Source organism: Cygnus atratus, chromosome 1 (assembly GCF_013377495.2).
Source record: "Cygnus atratus isolate AKBS03 ecotype Queensland, Australia chromosome 1, CAtr_DNAZoo_HiC_assembly, whole genome shotgun sequence".
In the NCBI taxonomy this organism is placed as follows: domain Eukaryota; kingdom Metazoa; phylum Chordata; class Aves; order Anseriformes; family Anatidae; genus Cygnus; species Cygnus atratus.
In genome coordinates, this window is record NC_066362.1 from 141,311,619 (window position 1) to 141,330,434 (window position 18,816).

The 18,816-nt window shown below is 37.5% G+C and overlaps 1 protein-coding gene across 20 annotated transcripts in view; it reads left to right on the forward strand.

Annotated features, from left to right (window-relative positions):
• LOC118253534 (interleukin-1 receptor type 1-like) overlaps nucleotides 1-18,726 on the forward strand; it is a 56,466-nt gene extending 37,740 nt beyond the window's left edge. For 14 of the 20 annotated variants that reach the window (XM_050714648.1, XM_050714650.1, XM_050714664.1 and 11 more), the window contains 9 exons: nucleotides 1,199-1,430; nucleotides 3,521-3,710; nucleotides 5,608-5,782; nucleotides 6,804-6,869; nucleotides 9,383-9,503; nucleotides 10,398-10,543; nucleotides 12,183-12,326; nucleotides 13,392-13,556; nucleotides 14,637-18,726. In XM_050714648.1, coding sequence (XP_050570605.1) covers nucleotides 1,199-1,430; nucleotides 3,521-3,710; nucleotides 5,608-5,782; nucleotides 6,804-6,869; nucleotides 9,383-9,503; nucleotides 10,398-10,543; nucleotides 12,183-12,326; nucleotides 13,392-13,556; nucleotides 14,637-14,995 — 1,598 coding nt within the window. In that variant the 3' untranslated portion in view covers nucleotides 14,996-18,726. Of the gene's footprint in view, nucleotides 1-1,198; nucleotides 1,431-3,520; nucleotides 3,711-5,607; nucleotides 5,783-6,803; nucleotides 6,870-9,382; nucleotides 9,504-10,397; nucleotides 10,544-12,182; nucleotides 12,327-13,391; nucleotides 13,557-13,997 lie in introns of all 20 variants that reach the window. The other 6 variants (XM_050714672.1, XM_050714685.1, XM_050714676.1 and 3 more) reach the window with 1 other exon arrangement.
• Nucleotides 18,727-18,816: the final 90 nt, after the last annotated feature.

Here is an 18,816-nt window from a genome sequence, read left to right on the forward strand (position 1 = left end):
AGTAATATTTTTAATGATAGATCTAAGTTTTCAGTAGAGTTCAGGCTACATAATTTAACGGTATTTACCATGCTGTTCTTGGAATAAGCAGGATAATATTAACGGATCTTAATTAGTTTAAGCTCTATAGGGAACTATTTCAAAATTTTAGATTAGGTGACAGGATGGTGGTAGGGGTGGAAAGGTTACTGAAGTCGTATTTTGAAATTCAGTACGTTAGCTTTGAATTTTTTGGTCATTCAGCAAGATTTGCAAAATAAGATATTTTTCATACAAATTCAGTGTTGCATATGTATGCAAATGTTTGGAAGCTTTTAAAATCTGGTTTATGGCCAAGTGGCCTACTCTGTTTGTGATAAACTGGTATTTTCAAAGTAATTTCGGCCTGTAGGCTTGAGTTCTTGATGACTTCTTGCAGTATCTGTCCGTCTTTCCTCTTGTATTTTTTGCCTGATGTTTAAAAATCCCTTGCTAGGATGCATGATTCTGTCATGTAAACTTGTTCCATGCCCATAATTAAAAAAATGCTCTTTATGCTCACCTTTTATGTGATGATCACAATAGCATTTTATCATTTAAAGGGTGGTTCTATTGGTAGAGGAGAAAAATTGCAAATACATTAAGGAAATAACACGTTATAGTCAAGATTTCCTACTCTAAGTACTGCATCTCTTCAAATTTAAGTTACATTATGTGTTGGTTCACAGACTTTTTTGGTGGGTTGAGGTCTTGATCTAATTCCACGCAGTCATGTGCTTCAGGTCAAACACTTCCTCCCACCCCCCAAGATTTGTTTTTGGCACTACAGTTGGAGTAGTGTGTGCTGCTACTGTTTTCAGTATGCTTTTGATAGATGGTATCTACATTAAGAAAATGGTAATTCTTCATAAGTGCTAGCATGCTGAAATAGATAGGATGTGAAAGATGTCATGGTTTGCAGTGGTGCTATTGCTGACTACTTTAATAGGGAGAAGTTATGACTTAAGCTTTGTGAAGTGTGTGTTTATTCAACCAGAGGGTACTAAACAGACAAGAAGCAGTAATCTTGTAATATTTTAATGATAAATAGTTACAGAAAGTCTACTTCCTAATTCTTTTTAACTTTGAATGGATATTAATACTTCTTAAAACAACAACAACAACAAAAAAACAGATTAAAAACACTAATAACCGTTTTCTCTCTCTTTTTTTTAAATAGAAGAGTGCATTATTTGTGATTACTTTGTGCTTGTTGGAGAGCCTACAGCTATCAGTTGCCCAATAATAACATTGCCAGCGCTTTACTCTGATTACAATGTGACATGGTATAAAAATGGTAGTGATACACCCATAACCACAGAGAGACATGCCAGGATCCATGCGCGAAAGGGTTTGCTTTGGTTCATTCCTGCAACGCTGGAAGATTCTGGACTTTATGAATGTGAAGTAAGGTAAGGAAAGGAGGAGGGAAACAACTGAATTACTAGTACTTACAGTGGAGTAACATCTGTAGGACTTGGGTGTACAGGATTATTTGTTTTAGGTAGAAACCTTAGATCAGTTAAAAGCACTGTCTTGACCATGCTTTTCTTTTCTTTTCTTTTTTTTTTTTTTTTTTACTTTGTGCACCTTTTTTTTATCCCACGTGTGTAGAATTTAGCATTGCACAAGTGGTTCATACAGAAAACTTATGTTGAAGCTCAATAATATTAACAATATTATTGTTAATGGGTGTGGGGTGTCTTGTTAGTTTTGAATGAAGGTCACTGAAAAAAGTCTTAACTCCGTCAGCGTTTCCTGTGTTCAAATGGCTGCTTGATACTGACACATCAGAATAACACTTTGATTTCTTCATTGAATGTGGTTAAATATAAGAAGGATCTAAGTAGAGAGTTCTCTTTATGTTACAGAGGATCAACAAATACAGACTTTCTGGAGAGCTTTACAACTTTTTGGGAATCCTCTGGGAAACTTACAAATCAAGATGCTGTAAACCATTCTTATCTGTCTTATTATAAAACATTGCAAAGCATTACTGGTTAAAAATGGGAATGCATATGAAGAGCAAAACAATGTGCTAGACAGCTTTAAAGACTGAGAGTACTGTGTCTCCAGCACTGTTCAGAAGATCTAAGTGCATGGAGAAGAAACGAGAATTTTTTCAGCTTTTTGGCATCTTCAAGCTCTTGTTTGTTATATTTAGAGCTCAGATTTTTGCACTGGAATGTACTGCTTCAGGTGCTCAAATCTTACAATGGCTGAAATTCAGTGTGTGCTGAACAGGAAATTAATGTCAGGAAGGCGCATAAAATTTTTGTTGTTGATGTCATGGTCTTGCCACATCATGCTGAGAACAACTAACACAGACTTTTTGGGTGACCCAAAATTTGTTTTAGTAGGGTGTAGTTAGGTGTACTACTGTGCATACAGCACACCAGTTATGTTTTAGGAATTTGGATTGTGAGTGTAGTAACAGTAATCTGCAAGAATCTCCAGTGTAGGCACAGGTCATAAGCTGTTGCAGCTTCTTACTTCAGAGTTAATAATGAATCCCAAATTGAAAGAGGGAAGAAATGCAACTCCTTCAAAGCTAACTAGTTCAGTAATAAACATTGTTTTAGTTTAGACACTCTTGCTTTGTCTTCTCTTGGGCACCTTACCTCTTAAGCCTGGCTTGCATAATGTCAGCATGCCAAAAAGTATATGCTAAAGTTCCGTTGCATTAACCAGGCTATATTTTGTGCATCAGGCACTTAAGTCTTAATTATAGCATTTGTCAAGGTGCAGCAAACAAAAGTTGTAGCCAATTATGTCAAAACATACTGTTGACTTCTCTGGAAACCTCTCTCCTAACAGAGCACTGAGAAATGAAGAATAAACAAGAAGTAATGAGTATTTCTTTATTTCTGGCTTAGACTTGTGCTTTCTAGTGCTGTGTCTTCTGGAGAGCTGCTATACCACAGGTTGTTCTCTGTTTCCTGTAAGCTCTGTCTGAAGTAGTTTCACACTGGTGTTTCATCTTGGTGTACACGGTATTCAAAAGCTTTGCCTGTCTTCTGCAAAAAGTTAAGCCTTCTTTTCTTAAAGTGTCCCTTCAAGGACACAGCCTTTCTTCATAGGAAGCCTTTCTTCATAGGAGAGGTGCTCCAGCCCTCTGATCATCTGTGTAGCCCTCCTCTGGACTTGCTCTAACAGGTCCACATCTTTCTTGTGCTGGGGTCCCCAAACCTGAACGCAGTACTCCAGTAAGTAAGATAAGTCCTGAATTCCCCTCCGGTGCTTCCAGAGCAGAGCAGATTCCACTTCTATTCACAATGCAACATCAGAGCTTACCCCGATCTCTCATGGTCTGGAATGGGGAGTGAGGAGCTGAGAGTGGTGTTTAAGAGCTAGGGAGACTGTAGCAGGGGTGATAGGAGCAAGGCTGGTGGAAATATTGAAGTCCCTGTAAGTCCTGAAATCTCCTCTCTATAAACTCCCTGAGGTGCTGAAAACAAGAGACGGTGTTAATGACCTGACTTGTCTGCTCTTCTTGTTACAGGGGTCTTAATCGCTCTAACCAGAAAACTATAAATTTAAAGGTTTTTAAGAACGATAATGGTTTGTGTTTTAATGGGAAAATGAAGTATGACCAAGTGGTGAACAGCGCAAATATTGGAAATATTATATGCCCTGATCTAGAGAATTTTAAAGATGAAGACAATGTTAAGCCTGAAGTACACTGGTATAAGGTATTGTACATAAATATTTCAGATATAGAACATAGAAAATATTCTATTTAAAATGCGTTATGATCTAATTGTGAACAGCAGCTTTTTGAAGGAAAGTTTATTCACTGTGAGGTTTGAGTATGGCATCTATTTTGCCATACTGTTGGGAAGATGTGAGGAGGTATGAGAGATATTTAAAACAAAAAAAAAAAAAACAAAAAACAACACTGTGTCCACTTTGACTCTGAAAGAACTTGCAGTCTAAAAAATGTGTTGCTTTTGTTTGGTGATTTGTGAAGTGTCCAGTTTATATAGGTGATAAGTTCGTAGGTAAAGTATGGAGGCAGTAAGTTCAAAAACTTGTGTTTCCTTAAATATAAGGCTCTGTATAGCTATTTCTATTTCTCAGAATATTAGGCTTGTCTTAGCTGTTGATTATGGTGCAGCATTCATATGCCTCTTACTCTGATTCTGGCAAAATACTCTGTAGCCTATTCAAGCTTGGAACAGTATGGTTTTGGTTTTTTTCTACGTTGAGGTAAAATTCTAAGGCAGTTCAGCTCTTAATTCTGTTGTTGGTCTTAAAGCACCTATATGGGCCTGTATGTTATATCTGAAATAAGATACACAAGTGTAGCACCAAGGTTCTTTTTGAGGTGATGTGGTTGTAAACTGCTTATAGGTCAGAGAAGAGAGAGGATTTATTTATTTATTTATTTATTTATTTATTTTTGCTGCTGTTGCATTGCCGCAGATGTGATAATACACCCAACAGCATGAGTCACTGCTACAACAGCTCAGTTTCAGGGAAGTAGAAACGTAGACACGCACAGGCTCACATAGTGGTTGAGGGTGAAAGGACCTCTGGAGATCATCTGGTCCGACACCCCTGCTCAAACAGGGTCACCTAGAGCACCTTGCACGGGGTGACATCCAGGCGGGTTTTGAATATCTCCAGAGAAGGAGACTCCACAGCCACTCTGGGCAACCTGTTCCAGTGCTCTGTCACCCACACAGTAGAGAAGTTTCTCCTTGTATTAAAATGGAACTTCCTGTGTTAGTTTGTGCCTGTTGCTGGAACCACCTTTTCGGTGGAGCCTAGCGCTATCATCTTGATACGCTCCCTTAAGATATTTAGATACGTTGATAAAATCCCCTCTCAGCCTTCTATTCTCGAGGCTGAACAGTCCCAGCTCTCTCAGCCTCTCTTATAAAGAGAGATTCTCTAGTCCCCTCACCATCTTGGTTGCCCTCTGCTGGACTTCCTCCAATATGTCCAGGCCCCTCTGAGGCCCCAGGCACAGCCCTCTGGGGTACCAGCGAGTCCTCCCAGCACTGTGCCACCAGCAAACTTGCTGAGGGTGCTCTGTCCCTTCATCCAGTTCACGGATGTGTAAGTTGAACAAGACTGGGCCCTGTCCTGACCCCTGGGGGACACCTCCAGCTACAGTCCTCCAGCTGGACTCCTCATCACTCCAACACTGCTGATCACAACCCCCTGAGCTCTGCCATCCAGCCAGCTCCCAATCCACCTCACTGGCCCCTCATCTATCCCGCACTTGCTGAGCTTGCCCATGAGGATGTTGTGGGAGACAGTCTCAAAGGCCTCCACTGCAGGTGTAAAAAACTTCTGGTACACCTGGGGTTATCTATTTAACTCAAGATATTAAATGAAGGCAGTGAACTAAAAGACTACATTTGAAGATTTAAAGAATTAGCTGCAGTGATATTTAAAAGGTGCAAATGCAGCAAGAACATTGTGGTTAAAAAAAAAAAAGACAACTTTTAAAATTAATTTTCAATAAAAATAGCAAGATGCTGATTTTTATTTATTTTTAATAATCAGTAGAGTTCATTAATGGGCTTAATTATAAGATGGTTAGTTCCCCTAACTCACAGGTACTTTTGATATATCTAGGAGTGTAAGCCTGGATTTCTAGAAGACAAGCGATTTATGTTGGCAGAGGGCGAAAATGCTGTCCTGATTCACAATGTATCTGTACAAGACAAAGGAAACTACACATGCCGTATGGTATATACATACATGGGAAAACAATACAATGTTTCACGAACCATGAGTCTAGTGGTTAAAGGTGAGTTCACAGAGGTGGTTTTCTGTTTTTTTTTCCTCTACTATTGTTATTTGTATGCAAGCATAAGCAGTCTGGCATGATACTTTTCAGCTCTGTGAAAACAGAGCTCCACATTACCTTAAAATCATTTTTTTCCCTAAAAAGCTACAATTAAAGTACAACAATGCATATTGCTTACCCTTGAGCATTGCTTCAGAGGAAGAACTGTCATAGGGGAATGAGAAATGTGGGGTTAGAAATTAGAAGAAAGCAGTGGTTATGGGAGTGTTGGTTTGTTTTTGCAAAAAACATGTAAATAACCATTAAAACAAAAACAAACAGAAGGATTTTATTTATTTATTTATTTATTTGCTGAGACCATCACAGCAGAACTCCTGCTGGCACTATTGGTCAACTTGTCTCTGTAGACAGCATTAATAATGACCTGAGCGCTACCATGGCTATAGTCCTTTCGGAAAGGAGGTAAAGTGGAGGTAAAGGTTGGAGGTAAAGTGTCCATCTTCTTAGATTAAATCAACGTTCTTACTTTAGATAGGTGATACAAGAACAGTGGCTTGGTAGCAGTGAGTGTATGTATCATGCAGAATGATAAAATTCTAGCCCAGTTTGTGCGTTCTTGACAACCCTTTTACTTAAATAGATGTTCACCTGATGTAGGAGGTCACTGAGGTAATTTCTCTTTCTCTTCCTTATCCATCTCTTTGACAGTTCATTGCACTTATTTGCTTGTGTTTCTGTTATCTGTTTTTGTATTATTCTACATCAACTGCCAGTAAGTCTGAGACTTTTTTTTAAAATGTTTTAAAGATAAGCTAAAATTTCCTGCTATCTTGGAAGCTAAAACTTGGATGAGTACAGTAAATTTCATTAGAGATTTTTTCCATTGGAATTTTGAAACTGGTAGTACATAATGGTGCTGCATTAGTACCGAAAAATAAAATGAAATCATTGTAAAACTGTTGGTTGAAATAAGTCACGGAACTCATTGTCCAAAGATTTTATTTTTCTTTCTTTCTGTTAGAAAGCCCACTGCAGATGAGACCAGAATTTATTTATCCAAGGAACAATACAATTGAAGTGGAGCTTGGTAAGTAGTGACTATTTGAGAAATCATTAAAACTTAGGAAGTCCGGGAGTTTATCTGTTTTACTGAAATAACATGTTAACAATTCCAGTGATTTCAGCAAGACTGGTACTTAGGCATCTGGATTGAGGTTATCTGGAACACAGATGATAGAACATGATTCTCCCAAGTAATTTGCAGGGAGAATAACTGTGTGCACCTAAGATTGGAGTTTCTTGACCAGCAATGTCATGTTGGGTGCATCTGTTTTTTGTTTATTGCCATATGCCCTTTGTACCACTTCTCACTGCCTGTGTCTTGACATATATACAGTATCATTGGGAATACAGTTACAAATACACAACATCTTAGGATAGTTACCAGTTGACTGGTTTAGTAGTTTTTCTCTTCCTCTGTGTTTCCTGTCTCCCTTCCCTCTCCAAAAAAATTGATTTTTATTCCTTCTTCTAGGGCATTAAACGGTTTCAGATACCATTTTGTACCAAGTAGAACTGTTTCAAACTAAGTCTTTGATTTAAAAAAGGCTTTAACTGATCGTAGAGAAGTGAGTGGCTATTTACTACGATTTCCTAGTGCAGAGAGATCTGAGATGTCTTTTACTGTTTTGAGTAAACAACTATTAGCAGTTAGGGTATTAAAGAAGCTCAGAGGAAAGGTCATGTTGGGGCTTTAGCTCCATATGGAAACTGAGGCTGTAGCACTGTGGATTATTCTTATGTAAATCACAGCTTCTTCTGCTGCTGCTTTTCCTGGCGTTGAGTTTACAACTTCATGTGAAACATCTTGTCCTGCTCAACTTCTGACTTTGAGCACACGGTAGTAAACTAAAGTGAACAATACTGAGATACTGGGTAGTTTGTTTCCTTGCTTGTTTTTTTTTCCTCCATTTTTTTTTCCTTTTTCTTCTTTTCCTTTTCTTTTTTGACTTCTACAACTTGTGAAAGATACCTTGTTCTAAAGTTGCCAGATTCTGGTGAGGATGAGATTTTGATCAGAATAAAGAACAAGCTTTAATAGGAGTTATTTTCCTTCAAAGTTTAGAAGGTTTTATTTTAAACAATGAAGTTTACAGAAGTGGGAAAATTCAGGACCTGATACAAATAGTATTTTACAGACTTACAGTGCTGTGGTCTTCAGATGATCATTTAACTCTGTTGGAAATAGTTAGAAATGGCTCAACAGCCTCCTCTCTTTTGGTAATTACAGCTTCTCTGGTTTTGTTGGAAATACATGTCTGAAAAGCTCTATTTGTGCTCTAATAAGGAAAAGCACTATATGTGCTGCTAATAAGGAAATCTATTTACCAGATCTTAGGCTGAAATAGGGATGCTTGCTACCATCCTTTTATAAACTCATACAGCCCTCATCTTTTTATGAAAACTTACCTTTTCCTTTGCAATTGTAACTGTGGAAGAAATAGAGTAATATCATGGTAGCGTTTCCCTGTACTGAATCTTGCAGCCACTCAAATGTCATGTAAATCTCATCCCAAATTCTTACCGGTAAATTAATTACGACTTCCCATATAATTCAGAAAAAAATCTTGCCAGTGCAACCACTACTCAGGAGTCAGAAGTGCCTAGGACCTTAAAAAGCATTTTCATTTACTGTATGCATCCTTTAGGATTTTCTTTCTCCTTTGATCGTACTTGCTGAGAAAATGGAGAATAAAGTAACTAGCAGTCCAGGGCCTGCGTGTGGTCCTCAGCCTGTATTAGGATTTGTTATGGGACAATTTGTTTAGATTCCTTGGTATTTTAAATGAACAGTTGATCCACATTCGTTTTGGCTTGAATACTGTTGATTATAACTTGCTGTCATATTATTGTTCATTTTAGCTGGTCTAAGGTACCCAAATCCAGCTTTAAGTACCTCACAGATCCTAAGAAAGCAGTCACACATGAGACTAGAGGGAGACACTTACACATGGGTATCTGCATATGAGGTAGGTAGGGGCTTCAACTCATGTTATTATTAATAGGACCTCAATTCAGTTGCCTGAACATAGATGTCTAGTGCTGTTTTGGATGAACTGGCTGCTCTAGATATGCAGATTTTCTGAAGATCTAGAGGCCTATTTGCCAGCTCCCTACAGATGTCTGGGTTTCTGGAGAACATCTCAGATGTCACCTTACTATGTATAGGCAACTGATTTGGGCCCTGGAGATCTTTCAGTAATAGTCAGTGGAGTCCAGAGAGCCATTCAGATATAAGACCCAGGTTTCTATTTTAATATGAGCAGAATCCAGTGGAGGTGAACTCCGTTATAGCTTAGACATCTAGTTCACATGTAGACATGAACATTCAGTTACCTACATTTAGGGTGGGATTCACATCCAGATTGGAGACACCCAGTTGTGGAGTAGAAATGGATGAGTTTAATGGACTCTGCTTTTCATAAGGTAGGTGGGTTTTTTCTTATCCCTCCTTTTCCCAGTTGTTCCCTGGTCACTTGATCCTGCTTCTGTTACAAGAGTTTCAATCACTATATTTAAATGGTTTGTTTTGTTTTGTAGGCTCTCACGTAGTCATGGAATGCAATGTATCCTCTGGCATAAATAGCTTGATTCCATACTGGGAAGTTAACGATGAATATGTTGATGACTTTGATAGCACCTATAGGGAACAGTTTTATGAGTAAGTATCTTTGTACGTTGAACTGTAAGTGCATTTCTAGGTGATATAATCTGCAATGAATTACTTGCAATGAATTCACTGTAAAGTTGACTAGTAGTCAATGGCAGTAGTCATTGAAAGACTGCTTAAAAGTGCATCAAGTACATTATATTCTTACTGCTTGATTTTTAAAAATAAATAATTTATTATAAACACTGATGCATGAATGCATGAATACATGATACAAATGGAATGAAGCAGCCATACACACGTTTTTAGAATGCTATTATGAAACATATCATATTTAAGCCTTACATATACATTTGTTTTTATGAAATTCTTTTGTTAATAGACTACATCTTCCCCTCCATCATTAATATGGGAAGGGTAGATTGTTCCAAGGCAAAAAAAAAAAAAAAAAAAAAGCCCTGTTGAAGTACAGATGTGGCTGTTAATTTCAAAGAACATGAAGGAGAAGCTCTTGTTGTAGAACATCTCTCTTCCAAGAGAGCAGGACCTTTGTTACTCTGTGGTGATTGGTCTGCGCTATTGTAGAGTGTGGATATATTGATGCTTTCTCATTATAGCAACCACTGCTATTAATTATAATCCTTAAAACTTATTACAAAGAAGTATGTGGGGGGGAAAGGGTGACAGGATTTTCAGCATATCAGTTCAGACTCATGCAGAAGCATTGTTGTTTCCACCAAGTGCCATCATCAGTTTAAAAAAAAAAAAAAAGTCTGGTGCTACATTGCAAACTGCTTTCTTTTCTACAAACCTCTTAGGTTTGTAGAGGTCAAAAATGAATGTTCATGTATTTGCAAATAGTGTTTAACGTGAGATAGATTCAGCAGAGATTCCAGTTTCTATACTGATATTTCTTTTTTTATTTTAATCCTTTTTTAATGACAGAAAGGGGATGCCTCATGGAATTACTGTAGCTGGAACAAAATTTAACATTTCAAAAGTGAAACTAAAGGATTATGCCTATAAATTTTTCTGTCATTTCATATATGAGTCTCAACAATTTACATCATACATCAAATTGGAACGCCCAGGTAAAATATCAAATCTTGATAAAAATTGTGATCAATGATGCCTACTTTTCAATTAGTTTGATACCACACTACTTGCAACTAAAACTGTTTCTTAGCAAAATTAAAGGGAGTAGCACTTTGAATTTGCTTTGCCTTTTCTTGTTAGGTGTTTTAGCAAGCATTAATGAAATACTTAAATACATTGAAGCAAATATTAGGCCTCAGTGGAATTCTGTGCTTCATTTTGCACACTTGTGAAGAAGCATGTGGATCAGAGGAGATCATGTGTGTAGAAGAGGAGTGAAAACGGCCAGTTCTCTTAAAGAGCTGAGGGGAAACATAACCAAGTATGGACCAGTGTGTCAAAAGCAACTGAACATACATGCGCTACCTAATTGTCCTGTCCTACAGTAACAAATAATGGGCTCAGATTGCTAGGAGAAAAAAAAATAATCTGTTTAGATAGTAGGAAAAGCTCTTAACAATGATGAAGTGAAACAGTAAAATAGATTGCTTGGAAGGTCAGGGAGTTACTTGATTACTGATGCATATGCTTTGTTACCACCTTCTAGATAGGCTCAGGAATGTTGGTTGGGAGCATCCAGCTTCTTGTTGAACGCCCCTGTCTTGTGCTCAGAGACAGGGTAATTTTGACCTGGCACTGGCTAGTCTGAAATATCTTTTTGGTAGATGAACCTTCAAGTAAAGGTAAAATGAGCTTGTAAAAACTCAGATGCAAGGTTCAAAAAATTCGTTCTTTGTAGTCAAGAACAGATTCACAGAAAAAGCAAATCATTAGATTTTTTTAAGTGTCCATTTTTATTTTTTTGTTTTTTTAATATAGCTACAGAATATTCCCTGGTCTCTTAAGTGACAAAGCTGATTTTATTGATTGTGAGCCAGTCCTTTGACAGGTGTCACTTTCAAATTTACATTTAGCTGGCCACATTGTAAACAGATAACTGACTGAAAGTGGATGCCAGCCCTATCTTGCTACATAACCTACAAACAAATTATTTGCTTACTGTAAATAAAGGCCTTCACAATGATTGACAGGGTAGGAATTAACCTCAGACATTCTTAAATGCATGAACTAAAAATTGCAGTTTGTGGAGTCATTTGTGGGCTTTAATCTATTTATTTAATCTGTTTTTTAATCTATTAAGGACAACAAATTAGTTGGTTCAGTGGTGGGTCTTTGAAGAGGCTTGACACAATGAAAAGCTGTTTGGTCTGTGGAGAACAGTGTGGTCAGAAAGTCATCTCTCCTCTCCTCTGACTTTCTTGTTTTCTGCCTGATCAAATTTTGTATGAGAATTCTCTGGGCTATACATTAATATTAATATATATATATATATATATATAATATAATCTTAATTTATATATATAATATTAATATTTCGGTGCTTTGGCTGAAGAGTAGCCTCTCTTGTCTCATTGTTAAGGTACTCTGAAAGATAAAAGCACACTTGTCAAATAACAGTATTTGTAGAAAGAATACAAGGAAAACTTTCAGTCCTGTCATTCATTACATCTTTTTTTTTAATCCTTTAATGACTAAATATTTGAGGGGAAAACTGCCAGTTTTTAACATCTCATCTTATTTCTTATCTATAACTATATTTTTGTGTCTCCCCTTTTATTCCACTTTCTACTGCAGCTCAGAACATCCAGGGTTACTTGATTGGAGGAGGAGTTTCTTTGGTATTTTTAGTGTTTGTTACACTCATTATCTACAAGATCTTCAAAATTGATATTGTGCTTTGGTATCGGAACTCCTGCCATCCTTTCGTGGGTGAAAAAGGTATGCTTATGTTGCAGTAAGGTGTACTTTGAGTGTGCTGTGTGTTGTAATGAGCAGATTGTCTCCATCTTCTCTTGCAAAGCAATGAGTTAACCTCACTGAAGCATGATTGGTCTTGTTTGGGGTTTTTGAAAATATGACACATTTTTAGGATGTATAGAACTAGTTCAGAGAACAAAAATATCTACAGGGGAAAATCAGCAACTTTTCAAGAATCCAATTCTATCATTCCTTTTCTTAAAGACCCAATTCAGTGGTTTGAATGCTGTTCTGGCCGCAGCTCTTCAGATATCATTTAATTACTATTCTTACAAAAAGCAGTAATACAATGGAATTGCCCCTCACTCCGGATGAACCAGGACAAATTTCACTTTATTTTATTTTTTTTCCTATTTGAAGTCATTTCTAGTTAGTTTACTTTCTGTAAAATCCTGGCGTTCAGAATAATGTTGGCTGGTGTGCTATAAGACTGGTGTATCTATAAGAGCAGCATGTTTAAATATGAGTCATTTCCAAACATTTGAGGGGAGGTATGTGGATAGAGAAAGAGAAAATATCTACTGGAAGCTGTCGTTCTGTTGGATTTCTGTGAAGCCTTTTAAGTTTGGTCTTTCTGGAAGGCTGGTTCCAAAATACCTAATGTGCTTCTGATCATGAAATTTGCCAAATATTTTGTTTTGTTTTCATGTCTAAGTGATTGTTGTGTTATGAAACTTCAGGTTACAAAAATAATCTAGTTATGTGGCTGCTGGGTTTCTTAAGGATTCACTTGTTCTACTGGAACAGCTATTTTCTAGACAATTCACTGGTAACGCATATATATATTTAATTCAGGGTTGAATAAAGAATACTTAAACTATCTAATTTTGCAAGTTTCTTGCCTATTCAGATCCAGTGTACCGAATCTTAAAGCCCTGATTCTACAAATACGTCAGGCTTGATATAATTATGCATGCTTAGATAATAGTAGTATTAGAACCCAAAGTAATGCTTCAAGTGGAGTGGGGTAGTGTTTAGGAATGTTTTTCTGTTTATGTCTTTAGGTTACATTTTTATATTTTTTAGCTTCAGATGGGAAGATCTATGATGCCTACGTTCTGTATCCAAAGAACAGAGAGAACTGCTTGTACTCATCTGATATTTTTGCTCTGAAGATACTGCCAGAGGTCTTAGAAAGACAGTGTGGATATAACCTCTTTATATTTGGGAGGAATGATTTAGCAGGAGAAGGTAAGCTATCTAAAGACAAATTAGACTTGAGTTTTCTTATTAGCGGCTGAAGTGAGCTGCAAATATAACTCAGGAAAAGATCAAACAGGTGTGGTAATAAATACCTTTCACCATCTAAAGAGCTCTGATTTTCATTTTTCTGTGTGAAGAATGAGGCATTTCAGCACTGGATGCTCCCTTAGAGATAGTCTGTGAGTTTGTTTATCTCAGCCTTTCCCTCATCATTACTTAGGTCTTAGAGACTTGTTGTTGTTAATGTCTGGCTAGCCTAGACATCTGAAGATGGAATGATACTGAGGGGAAGAAGAGTTGAAATAGTGTTTGTGAATGATGACTAATGGCAGGAAGCATGTGGGTGAAAAGATATGAAAAGAACCTATTGCTTTGAGGTACCATTTAGCAGAAGAACTTCTGAACTGTATCATTTTTATTTGCTTCAAGGATTGCTGTCAGAACACAGAGGGATGCAGTAAAGGGTGCAGTGGATTTTCAGACACTGCAAGTGAAGAAAAATGAATACAAAGCAACACAAAGTTATCAGGAAAGATTGTCTGAATCCAAGAGTACTTTTCCCTAGTGAAAGTTCTTACAAAGCATTGCCTTACAAGGCTTTAAAATCCTCATGGAGGTTTCCTTTGTGTGTATATGCACATCAAATTTCAATTTCTAGCACCTGACACTGAAAATTGCAAAGTCCGTCCCACTGACTGCTTATGTGAGATGAAATGAAGAAACTCTTCTGAATCTTTTGCAATTTCACCTATGGTAATAATAAAATGACATCAATGAGATAAGTAGTAGAAAGTTGGTAGCTCTTCTCTGTTTATGCAATACAAATACTTATGTTTTCATGTGGTCAGTATATGTTTTCATGTGGTCAGAGTGCTGCATTAGCCAAATCTCTACTCGTCAGCTAACCCACAGTAACGGCTTGGGTGCTCTTATCCTGTCCCTGTTTGTGAAGTAAAGGGAGGCTCAAATACCAAACAGTGAATGAAGCAGTTGCAACACATGAGTAACAAAAAATAACCCCCTGAGAAACAGCCTGATTTTTTTTTTCCACAATTTTTCTCTCTACAGCTGTCATCAGTATTGCAGATGAAAAAATCCGTCAAAGTAGAAGAGTGATAGTTATTTTAGTACCAGAACCATCATGTTACAGTATTCTAGAAGACGCGTCTGAAAAGCATCTAGCCATGTATAATGCTCTTATCCAGGATGGTATTAAAGTAATTCTGATTGAACTTGAAAAAATACAAGATTATACTAACATGCCAGAATCCATCAAATATATTAAGCAAAAGTATGGGGCTATCCGATGGAAAGGTGACTTCTCGGAAAGGTCTCGTTCAGCAAGTACCAGATTCTGGAAAAAAGTACGTTATCACATGCCGTCCAGAAAACGTGGATCTTCATCAGGATTTCACTTGTTACCATAAAATACCAATTCTTCCTAAATAACAGCAGAAAAATGACAATCACTGCCGAAGTTCATTATAATTAGTGATGGATGAATTGAAGGTCATATGTATCTGTTTTGTACAGACAATCTCATCCAGATTTTCTGGATCGAAGGTACTACAGCTTTGTCTACAGATGTGAATCACACTTTCTTCTGGCCAAATCAACAGAATGTCTTGAAATACCATCAGTAGCACACTGATGACATGGAAGCCATATAGGAAGTACATAAGGATACAGAGAATACATTCTCTTTCAAGAGAATTGCACTGTGATTTGTTGGAATATTTTTGACTTTAAAAATAGAAGGGGGAAAAAAGAGAACTTCTTTCCATCAGTTTAAGGTTGAATATGAAGGGAACTGTATTAATTATAATTGTGATGTTATGTAATGGGCTTGGTTGATGCCAGTAAATGTTTGCGCTTTTTTTTTTTTAATGAAATGACATGAATCTTATTTGTTACAAGTTTGTTATTTGCTGCTTTGTTCAATTTGCTCTAAGATAATTCCATCTGTGTTAGTGCGTCAGTGTGGTATCATCCTAGAGAAAAGGTAAGAGACAATCCCAACCCCCCAAAAATACTATTCAACTTGGCAAAGCATAGATTCTCTTACCTGATCTTTTTTACGTTTTAAAGAACTGCATGGTTTTCAGTCACTTATCCCACTCAGACATCATAAAATAATATTATATTGCTGTACCAGGTCATAAAAATCTTAAATCTCCAGAGGACTTTTTTTTTTTCCAGTTATGTGGCATAATATGTTCTTATTAGCCATGTGGAGCAATGAGCTCATGACACATTCTCTCATGCAGAGTGCAGGATGGTTGGCTTCATCCCCCTCTCCTTAGGGAGCAGAGGGCTTCAGTGCACAGGCAACACAGCTGGGCAGTTTTCATGGGATGCCATTGGTGAAAGAGAGCAGGTCTCCCCTCCTGTTCCCAGCCAGGGTGCTGGCTTTAGCATTTGTCACCTCTGAAGACTGAAGCTGCCTGAACGGACTAACACGGCAGAAATTCTTTTCCTTGTAGCTTTCTCCCAGGTCAATGAGTTGATCTGGTTCCTAGAGGGGTCCAAGTGCAATGGCAGAAGTAAAGGGATAGTGTGGTCATGCTTTTTTGCTCCATGTGCATTTAGAAAATAGAGCTAAGATAACGTTGCTCAGTACTTAGAGAGTGAGAGAGATGGCCTGTGTTATTGCCTGTAGCTGTTTGCTTTTCTTTTTTCCCCTCTCCATTGATGTTGTAAGGAATCTAAGATGACTGGGCACCTAATTTGGCTGGGGTCAGATGAATTTATGCTAGAGTAGCAACTTTTGTGCAGCTGTTTGGGAAAGGAATTTTTTTAAACTTACTGCGGATGTCAAATGCTTTTCCTTTCCCTCTTTTTTATTTTTTTTAGCAATATTGTGTACAACACAATTTTGTTAGCTCTGAAGCTAAGATGCTATAGACAGTGATGTAGTTCGTAATAATAAATTCTTTTGCAGGGAATTGATTGTTAAGAAATTATCAAATCTCTTTAAAATCATGTTTATAGCTATGAATTTTACAGGAATGAGAGATGTGAGTGCTAAATCGCGTGTGCTTTTCAGTGTATGCTCAAAAGTTTACATTTTTAAGTTAAGAGATTTGTTTTTGTATGGAAGCTTCAGCGAGTGTCTGTTACAAGTGGGCTGTGTGCTCGGAGCATAAGGCATATTTGGTCCTCCTGAACAACTTAGACAATTTCAGAGTTTGAATTGTATATTAATCTGGAAACTAACCCATGGTTCAAGTTAGTTTACACAGGCATTGCTTTGCTTCTGTGGCTAGTGATTTTTGCCTTTTTTTTTTTTTAATAGTGTTTGGGGAAGATAAATATTGCACCATTTTTGTGATTTTTAAAATGTAGGTTTAATGAACAATTGACTGCATTTCCAAGGAAGAAATATGACAACTCTGCTAATTGTGCAGTAGTAGGAAAAAGGCAAAAGGTTTGTTACTAATTTTAAAATGAAGTCTTGGCTTACATGGCAGTTGCAAAGCATGCAGGTAGGCATAGGTAAGGCAGAGACCTATGGTGATTTTTCTTGATACAAGTCACAATAACAAGGTATTTCTAACTCTAGCTTTTCCATATGTTAAATTAAATTTAGCTGGGTTGGGGGGGGGGAAGCTGTGTATACTAACTCTTCTGTGATTGTTTGCTCCAGTGATGATAATTATCCTACTACAGACGTTCAAGAGAAGACTTCTGAGTAGATTGTGATGATTTATTTGTAGCAAGAGTTTCAGATCTGCCTTTAATTGCTGCTTGCAACTCTGAATTCCTGTTTGTGTTGTATTAGCTTCTGTCTGGCAGCACCTTTTGTTCTCCTCCAACTCAAGTTTCAGCAAATCTTTTCTCATACAACTCCCTTACCACAGAACAACTAGCTTACTACTGTGTCAAATTCCAGTGCTTTCCAAGCTGTACTTGAAGGCTGTTGTTAATTACAGTATTAGGCAGAAATTTTGTCTTTGAGTTGATCCTTTGGTGTCATTTGTTCATCTGAAAAAAATAATGCTCTGCATCATTCGGAATTCTTCTGCTCTTTGAAGACTGCTTCCTTCATTTTGACACTACAGTATTTATTGGCTTTTTCTTCTTTCATGGCTTTTCTTCCCTCCGTTCTCAACCAAAAGAAACTGATAATATGAGGTGTCATCCCACGGAACTGCCCAGTGACCATGGGATGCTGTGACTCTCTTGTTCTGCCTCACTGGTGACAAAAACAATGGAAATAGCTTCCTCTCCCACCTGAAGTTATTTGGTTACTTCCGTGTGTGCTGGAAATTTGAAACTCTGCTTCTGGGGGACAGTGCCTTCTGAGCTTCAAGCTTTGTGTGTTGAGTGTGTGTCTGACCAGACTGGCATAAGAATCTCTTCACAGGAATGGAAAAATGTGCATTTGAAATGTCAAGATATCTCCAACTTTGACGATAATGGAATGTTTTATTGATGAATGTCATGTATGTACAGACCAACGCATATGCCTATCTTCTGTTCTCATTCTATGTTTTGTACAAGACAAAAAAGTCAGGGAAGAAACACTTTCGGTCATGAAGTGCCACATTCACTTAGCTGTTGCACTCAATCTCGTTTTCAATATGGTGTGTGTTTGGTGGCAGCCTGTTGGGGGAGAGGGTAAAAGAGCCTTGAGATCCATCCCAAGTTACTGAGATCCATCTGGGAAAGGTGAATGTTATGTGTGATGTGTGAATTGTTATGGTTCACATTGACAGAAGAATTCAGTGGGACAGAAGCTGTGCGGTTTGGTTTTGGAACTCTTGTCAGAAGATTCCTTTATCAAATGTGAAGACTAGACACTGGAAGTATTGTATTTATACCCTGAGGACTAGGGCATAATATTGACTTTGCATTTTCTACCTTGACAGTTTGTGGTTTGCAGGCCAGCCAACAGAGCTCCAGCAACATCTGGCCTCCTGAATTTTTGTTTTTGCTGTCTGGAATAGATTGTATGAAAAACTGCTACTTGTTATGCCTACCTTGGGTGGAAAGTTACTTTACTGAGCCAAAATACTGTTTGTTTGGTTTTTTTTTGATACTTGTTTCTTTTGCTATATTTATATGACTGCTGAAGTTTTCCTGTGTGTTATATAAAGACACTTTGAAGAGAGGTCCATTTTTAATTCAATAAAACACTACATAATTTTTTCTTACAGCATTGCTTTTTTCTCCTCGTTCCTCCACTGAAGCACGCTGTGAATGAAGAACGTCAAACAGCTGTCTTGGTTTGAAAGTGTATCGAACA